Source organism: Polypterus senegalus, chromosome 18 (genome assembly GCF_016835505.1).
Source record: "Polypterus senegalus isolate Bchr_013 chromosome 18, ASM1683550v1, whole genome shotgun sequence".
NCBI lineage: Eukaryota > Metazoa > Chordata > Cladistia > Polypteriformes > Polypteridae > Polypterus > Polypterus senegalus.
The window spans coordinates 30,360,588-30,369,778 of record NC_053171.1 but is presented as its reverse complement, the minus strand read 5'-3'; the positions used below and the strand labels follow the sequence as shown (position 1 = coordinate 30,369,778).

The window sequence follows — 9,191 nt, the reverse complement described above, 5'->3', positions numbered from 1 at the left end:
ACTGTTGTCCCCTGCAGGGTTGGTTTTGCTTTGTACCAACTGCTTGCTATATTGGCTCTGCATACCTGGGACCTTGTGTTTGAAATAAAAGGGTTCAGAAAATGGATGGATGAGTGGAGATTGTAAATTACTAAATATGTTTTTATATTCATCTTTGAGAATGTTCAGATTTTTCTTATTCATTTATATGTAATATTTTTTACAATATTTATCTTTAGACGTTGCAGTTCTATACTTCCCAAGGTGAGCATCTCAGAATGTTGCAAATTAAGGCAGTTTCACAATATTCATAATATTCAGAATCATGAAAAACTACTTTATTAATTTCTGTCAAGCAGAAGTGAATATTTTATGTTTAGACTGTTCAGTTTGATTACTACATTGCAGTTAAATCATGGCAGCAAGTACCATAGCTAAAAACAAGACAAACAAGCATATAACTCAATTTCTTCAATCGCTTCACTGGCTTCTATTTAAGTTTTGTGACTGACACTTCAGTATATAATATATAGAGAGCCTTACTGTAGTGAACACAATCTCAGGAAGTGCAGAGCTTTGCTACTATGGTTTATATTTATTACTTACAATTGGAGTCTAGGAAGATGAAGTGAATTGCTCCAAGCCCAAGGGTGGATCAAAAGATGGGAATTGAACCAATAACTAAAGGTGTTTAGTTTGGCAGCTTCATCATTTGGTGATACCATCTGCCAGAGACTATTTTGAAAACCTATTTTTGAGATACAAAGTGGTAAATGATTCAACACCCTTCTCATTCATTTGTTTATAAAACTTATCAGCACCCATACCCAACAGTATATATTACAATTGTAACATGCAGGCCTGCTGAAATAAATTTTTAAATAAAACCAATAGAGAATGCAAAGCATTTAGCTATGGTACATTCAAAATTCAGCTGTGATCTACCTATCGATATCAGAGTGCTCTTATTTTGTAAGTCAAGGCTGAAGACTCCTTACCACAGCATAATATTCTCTTGTTAGATTTGCTGCTAAGGTAATTTAAATTGCTTTTTAATAATTTTATTTTTTACCTTTATTGTCTGTTTCTTCCCAGTTCAATTTCCATTCTTAGTGTCTTCTGTTTATAATCAGATTATTCCTTCATATGCAGGAATGGAGCCACGGAGTGAATGTGTCATCAACAATAATTAACCTACTGTCAGATATTGTTCTTATTCTACAGATATATCCCACAATTAAAATGGCTAAATGAAAGTAGAAGTGTAAATTAGGATGAGGAGTTTGGGAGCATGTGCTGATTACAGCGTTTTGCTGCACCCACCACATGACGAACCACCTGGATTGGAACCAGAGTGCAGCCGTGCCACAGGTGACACCACAGCACCACACTGGAGGTCTTTTACATTGGCTGGAGTGCTAATCCTGCCACCATCCCCCAAGTTTTTCCGGCAAGTTGGGGGACCTGCTTGCAGGGCTGGATGCAGGTTAAATTTATACCCAGGACAAAGCAATTTCAGCTTAAGGGCCTTGCTGAAGGGCCCTTATGGACTGAACATATTAGATGTGCTAACTTGTGCAAGTTTTGGAAGGTACGAGAGATGCTTATGGACTACAAAGTAAAAACTAATCCAATCTTATCTACATTTTCCTTCCTCATTGAATGTAGCCACTTATACATGAGGAGCACCACCATATTTTAAAGATAATTGTGTATCTTGCCATACATCCACAAGTTAATTAAAAGTAATAATGGTATTTGTATACACCCAAAGGTGTCTTCTATCATATATATCAGACATTTACATGTTGTCAGCTCTCTTTCATTAGTAGAATATGTGCATTGCACATGTATGGCATATGTCAGGGTGAGTAGCACACCTCAATTAAAGATCCCACCTATATTGAGTCACATACAGTGAAATGCTCATTGCCGTTGGATAGCTCGGGTTCAGAGCATTCTAGTGATGTATTTAGTTGTCTGTGATTTGTCATTCATATTATATGTCGCAGCTGTTCATAAAAGGCAGAAAATATATTGCATATGTGACAGCTCATCATTATGTGTCATTACCACAGTTTTTGACTAGTGAGGACGATGCATTTGCTGAAGAACTCGATACTATGCTTGACTTGTAAGTATTCTTAGCATAATTTTAAACATCCTGTTGTGCAGTTTTACAGTTCAGGTTTCATGGGTTGAATTAAAATGAATGGATGGTGTCTTCTGCACATTCTGCCAATGTTAGTTTTTTGAGTAGTGCTCTTTCAGTTTATTGTCAGAATGTACAGAGTTTCTTGGTGTACCAGTGAGCACTGTTATGTTGTACCTGTGCCTCTCTTTCAATCAAATGTCATTGTATCACGCCACTTGCATCACTGGGTCACAAGCACATGAGAAAAAAAAGCTGTTTCAACTTGTGACTTGTTCATGGTATACTGTATATACTGTGAACATTCTTTAATCTGTTCTAATGAACTTCTAAAGGGGCACAGTGCAGTCCATCCTCAGTGGATACATCAAATCCGATTACAGCACCTGTTCAGATCAAGAATGTAAAACACTTCAGAGGGTGGTGAAGGTGGCACAGAACATTACTAGCACTGAGGTGATTTCTCTTCAAGACATACTGTATACAACTCCCACTGCTTTAGATCATTAAAGACATCAGCGATCCTGCACTGTGGCCTTTCTCAGTCATTTCTTCCTACAGGTAAATGGTAGAAGTCCATTGGCATGATCTCCAATAACTTTAGGGAAAGTTCACACCCACAGATCATAAAATTGCTGAACTGCTAATCATAATAACAAATATTGTAATATACCAAACACTGTATGGATTTTATATCTGTAATACTAGTTGTGTATGATGTTTGGGACAAAAAACAACCTGAAGACTCACTAGCAGCTTTACTATATTGGTGAACTTGCAGCGGTGTCAACAAACTCTTAAGAATTACCCAGGGTAGAGATTATGGACCCACCTCTGCAGTAAGGAGAGGTTGTATCTTGTCCGAGACGGATGTGTAGTCAAATGTGTAGTGCCCTGTGAAGAAGAAAACACGCCAGACAACGTTTTCTTAATGCAGGCAAAAACTACTGAATGTTTATTGAACGTGATTTAACCATATACAACTGTTGCCTATCCCCTCATCACTGCAGTGCATGTAAATTGTGTCTTTAGAAGTGCAGTGCTTCCAGCCACTACAAGTGCAGCTGTGGCACAAACTGAGCAGAACAGGCTGTCTCAGGAAAAATGTATGATTCACTCATTGTGTGAACAAACAACATGCATGTACCACAAAGGTGAATTTGTCTGCTTGGGCTGAATGAGAAGTGAGGTTCATACAAGTGCCGAAAAAATGTAAAAGTGCATGCATGAGTCATCTCACCAAGTGAAAGTCACAATGTATAAGTTTCAACATTTTCTGTAGAATTCATACCAACTCCTGTGCTGTGGTTCAGTGTGAGCAGAGCAGACTACTCCATACACACACACAGATATTTAATTTATATATGTCTATAATGTATGTATGTATATTTAAAATGACAAAACATCTGGCATCTGTCCCTGGACATAATGATTTGCGGCATCTACAATAGGGCTGGGATGTCCAATTAACAAAGGCAACAAGAAACACAATGAAAGAGAACAGTGATTTGTAAATGCATGACAGGATCAAACTTAGAATTATGCCCATTTTAATAAATGGACATTTAGCTTTGCCACTATATATATACATATATATGCAGTAAGCATGTTGTTTGCTGTGTATACTTTTTGTGTGTGTATGTATATGCCTTTGTTGACACATTATTGTCAACTGTTCTGAAGGGACATTCAGATAAGAATTTCAGTGTATTATGAACACTTTTATGTATGAGGACATGACAGTACACTTGAACGTATCTGTTTATATTTACCAAGGTCCATTACAAAGATCTTTTGATAGGACTGGATGTCAAAGTCAATTTATTTATATAGCACATTTAAAACAACATAAAAATGCTGTGGCCAAAGTGATTTACAATAACAGAAGAAAAAAAATACAATTAACATAAAAAACATAAATAAAATAAATAATAAATAGAAGTAAGATTACATAATCACAATGAGGAAACCATCAGTATTAGTGAAGGTCACGGAAAGCAAGTGAATAGAAATGAGTCCTTAATCTTGTTTTGAACAGTTCAATTGTAGATGACTCCTTTATGTAACAAGGTAAAGAGTTCAACTAGAGTGGAGCAGCAGCTGCAAAAGCCCTGTCCCCCTTAGTTTTACACTTGGTATGAGGGACAACAAGAGACAACTGAGCAGAAGATCTATGGTTGATGGATGGCTAATTTAGGTCAGCTGGAATACAACAAAGAAGCTTTGATTTTTCACTTCTCTATTATCTTTACAGTGTTTGGGATTGTGTTTTGTTTGTTTGTTTTACTATTAAATGTAATTTACTGCATACTTTGTCTATAATAATGTATCTTGTGCTGTTCTTATCTTATGATTGGTGCTCCTTGTTATTAGAAAGTTATTTAGAATTATTTATAATAATTAGCAACTTTATTTTCGTGAAACAAATCTTTATATCCCGTTTTTTATTACTAATTTAAATATTTTTTTCCTTTGACTATTGGTTGCAAAAACAACAATAGAGAAGAATTACATACGTTAAATGTAATATATTATTAATTCCTGTGGTGGGCTGGCACCCTGCCCGTAGTTTGTTTCCTGCCTTGTGCCCTGTGTTGGCTGGGATTGGCTCCAGCAGACCCAGTGACCCTGTAGTTAGGATATTGTGGGTTGGATAATGGATGGATGGATATTATTAATTCTTGGTGTTTTCATTGGACAGAATGGTTTGCAATGTTTAACCATTTTGAAATGAACACTATGCAGCACGGTCGTGATATGGTGCTATTACACTAATATCTCTGGTACATTACAACTGTACACATTTGTAATAATATAAATTTTTTGTCGTTATAGGGTTTGACTGGTTGAGTAAAAATAGATATATAACAGTGTAGTCATTGTGCGCCGTCGTGCGGTTAGTCTCTTCAACTACAGAATGCACATAGCCCTTGAAAAAAATGTCATTCCTGTCATTTCCAAATCATACTCGTCTTAAAATTATTCTAGCTGTATTAAAATCCACCGCTTTACACCACTGATGTTTACATTTCTCGTTGTCAGAGATGCGTGATCCAATCTTGTACCGAAAGAAGCAGAAAGGCTTAATCCAGTTTAGAACGCGATATCAAATCATCGTTGGGCTGGCTTAAGAACACGGCTCTGTGTTACTTCGGTAACAACGAGGAGCAGTTCATAGTAAAAATATTTTTAAATATATTTTTGGGTTAAAATGCTAAAATATGTACAGTATATTGTAAGACTCCCATTACCATTAAAATCAAACAGTAGATAAGGAGCGATAACATACCGGTAAGAAGAATTGTGCTCAAAAACATGTAAAGAGACTGGTATGGTAAAAGAAATTTAACGTTTGATTGGTTGTGCTGAATAAATTATGTATTTATGACTTCTAATGGTGTAACAGAAAGCACTTGTAAATTTTCCAGGATTCAGTACCTGATATATTCAATTGCAGTTGTTTTTTATTTCCCAGTCCTCCGCTGCCAAGAGGTGGCGCTACTTTAAAACCTTGTGTTAAATTTTCAAAATCATTCCCACAAAGCGCTGCGAGTGACCTTCTCTCTTTGCCGGCAGTCACGGAGCAAGTTATCTTTCGTAAGTCCGGGTAGCAAAATAAGGTAAGTCTTTTAGGCTCTAGGTGGTTTGTGTGATCATGTAGAAGTGGTGTCTTTCGTTCAGTTGTGTAATGTAGCGGCTGAGGTTATTCATATAATTTGAAGACCTACAAATCGTTATTTCTTGGGCCTTGTGTAGCCCTAAATCTAGCGTTTGTTATAGCAGTTTCAAATGACTCTGTTTTTACTGCTGCTTTCAGACAAGACGATATTTTGTACCTTACAATTCGGCCTGCAAGAGCTTATCAGAGGGGTTTAAATCTTCAGTGAGTTTCGGTTTATGTGATCTCATTAAGGTTGCATTTGTACATTTGGGGGTAGTTCAAGAAAATCTAGTAAACAGTTAGAAGGTTATATTAGACGCAATTGACACTCAAAACCCTTGACTGTCACACGTTTTGAACTGGTACGTACATCTGCTTTAGCTTCCAGGAGGGGGGAGTTTCTAAACTGTTTTAGTTATCAGATGTTTGTTGGTCTGCATATCCTCATCTTTGTGTTGTCTTCTCAGATGGCAGGCCGTGCTTTTACTGTTTGGTGGTCAAGGATGAAGCCCTACTACACTCAGGCCTACCAAGAGATGTGGGTGGGAATTGGCATCATGTCCTACCTCTACTACAAATTATCATATGGAGGTATGTGCCTTTTAAATCGCCAGCCGTTGAGTGAAGACTTAGGTTGATTAACTAGTGCGTGTTTGTACTCTTTGCCATCTTAAAGCAAGTAATGACACAACTCAACCATGTATGATTGTTAAATTTTTTTCTGTTGTGTAAGGTATTAGTTTGCAGTAAAGTAATTTTTATTTGATTAACTGCCATACATTCTTAAATTCTGAGAGATATAATTTTACAGTGTAGAGGTACAGTGTGTTGTGTGACCTACAGTGACGGTATCTTGTGCAAATTAATTATTCCCAGCTGGAACACCAGTCCATTTTTAAAATGATACATAAAATGAACTGCCTAAGTTAAAAATGAAGACTTGTAACATTTACTCAGTTGTGTTAGTTGTTTTTTTCAAGTTTACATAGTATGAATGTACACTACCAGACAAAAGTAGTCTGATAGTTGCACCCAGAAGTATGTTTTTTGATAGAAATCAATACTTTAAAAAAAAAATCAAGATACTGTAAAATTCATTAAAAAATACAGTGAAGACACTGCAAGTGTTGCTAATAGCTGTTTCTACTTGAAGCGACTAATTTTGCTTTGCACTCTCCCTCACTGTAACCTATCGTCGTCTCTGGGATAGGAGTGAAAGCTTTAGATTCGTCAAAAGTTTCAGTCTCCCGTTTTTAAAGGATCTTAACATTTTACGGTCCCCTAATATCAAAAACATTGATATCTTAATGATGGCTGTGTGTCTGTCTGTGTGACACAGTTTCTTGAGGGGCAGTCTAGAGCTAAAACGGCAAAATGGAAAAATACCAAACTCGAATTTCAAACTTGTTATGAGATGACAATGTGCTGATTAATTTTTGAGCCAAATCGTGCAAGAGAAAAAGGCACTCTAGAGGAAATCTCAAATACTGTAATTCTGCGATTAATTATGAATTCTTTCCATAAATTGCTATCGTAATGTCCTATTTTATGAATTTGTGAATTTCTTCTTGGGATTAATAAAGTATCTATCTATTTTATGATCAGAATGATCGGCATCAGAGCGGTAAATAATTACTGAAATGTTATAGAATAGTTTGGGTATCTTGGTACCTAGGGCGCAAAGCCTACTGATGCTCACATCCACATTTTTTAATTCATTATTCACATATGACCGCTAAGAACCATTCCTTAACTGTGTCTTCATGGTCAACTTCCATCCTTTATCCTTAATTAGTCATTTTAAATGCTAATTGATAATGAGAGAAATCTTTGTAATTGCATTAGCACCAGCTGAAATCTTTTCTCAAATAACATGTCAGTCTTTTTTTTTTTTTTTTTTTTGTATTGAAGCTTGTTTCATGGGACAGATTGCCATCTTCTCTCAAGATAGGAATAGACATCTTTGTATGAAATCTTCAGTTTCTTAGCAAACTGGGTCTAACTGGGTAGAAAAAGTAGTAGAGAATCCAAATGTATGACTGCACAAGAAGATATGAATATCAGTGTCTGCCATTTGAGAAACTAATACCATACATATCCTGAGTTAGCTTCTGCTTTAAATACACATCAAATGCTAGTGGTGGCTGCAACAGAGAAAAGATGACTCCAGGATGCTGGCCTGAGAGGCAGAGTTTCAAAGAAAAAGCCATATCTGAAACTGGCCAATAAAAAGAAAAGAAAATGGCTAAACTATTCATGGAAAAGCATATTATGGAGTCATCTTTTCAGACAATTGTTTTTTTGCGGGTTCTTAAAAAAGAAACCAGTTGAGGGCCTGTAAAGCATTTCCTTCTCAAGCTAAAGACTGATGGCCTTATCCTCTTATGTAGTTGTGCATCTGGGCCTTCCTATTCCTTTTTCTATTTGGCTAGATCCAGTTTGCCCTTTTGTGTATGGCATCTTCAGTTTCTTGGCAATCTGTCACATGGAAACACTTTCATTTTGCAAAAAAAAAAAAAAAGAAAAGTAGACTGACATGTCTCTTGAGAAAGCTGTTTAGACATTTTTGAACCCAGAACTGAATTTTAGGAATATCAGTACCTTGCATCCCAAGTGAACAGAATAACAGATTTCAGCAGTGCTACTGTAATTGGAGGTTTCTCTAATCACCATTTAGCAAAAAAAAAGATTAAGGAATGGCTAATTGAGCTGAACATTAGGACACAGAAGGGATGGCTGTTGAAAATGGGTCTTTTGCGGTCATATTTGAATAAGAAATTAAATACTGGTAATTTCAAGCAGTAATAGCCATTAGAAACACCAGTACTGTCCTGGCTTTATTTTTTAATCAATGGTATCTTGGTAATTTGTTTTTCAATTTCTTATAAAAACGTGAAAATTTCAAATCTGTCCAAATTTAACACTGGTATCGCACTTCAGCCAATGAATATTACATTATCACAGTAAAACAAAGGAGTGGACATTACAAAAGGACTGTGTCATTCTTTTTGTATCTAAATTAAAATATTTATATTAGGTTTTGTTCCACTTTGGCCATAGGCCAAATCTTACCCACGGATTTCCACTTGTGCTTTGACAATTGATGGATGAATTCTTTTTTTGTCCAATTTTATAGAGTTTCTTTAAGTAGCTTTCATATTTCTAGGCATATTTTTAATTCTTCATATTACAGTGAGCAGAGATTTGCATAGAACAGTTTCCTGATGTTTACTGTCATTATGTGTTTGATTTAAAAATAGTGATGGGTTTAAAAGTGTAGGCTAAAGTCCCAAAGTTAACTAAAAATCTAATCCTCCACCTAGTGGAATGGGTTGGTTTAATTAAGAGATTGGTCATGTATGTTCACTTGTAGATGGTTTGATTATCTCTAGTAAACTA

The 9,191-nt window shown here is 36.0% G+C and overlaps 1 protein-coding gene across 1 annotated transcript in view; it reads left to right on the top strand.

Annotated features, from left to right (window-relative positions):
• Positions 1-5,644: 5,644 nt before the first annotated feature.
• atp5mj (ATP synthase membrane subunit j) overlaps positions 5,645-9,191 on the top strand; it is a 10,269-nt gene continuing 6,722 nt past the window's right edge. The window contains exons 1-2 of the mRNA XM_039741822.1: positions 5,645-5,751; positions 6,260-6,383. Coding sequence (XP_039597756.1) covers positions 6,260-6,383 — 124 coding nt within the window. The 5' untranslated portion in view covers positions 5,645-5,751. The remainder of the gene's footprint in view (positions 5,752-6,259; positions 6,384-9,191) is intronic.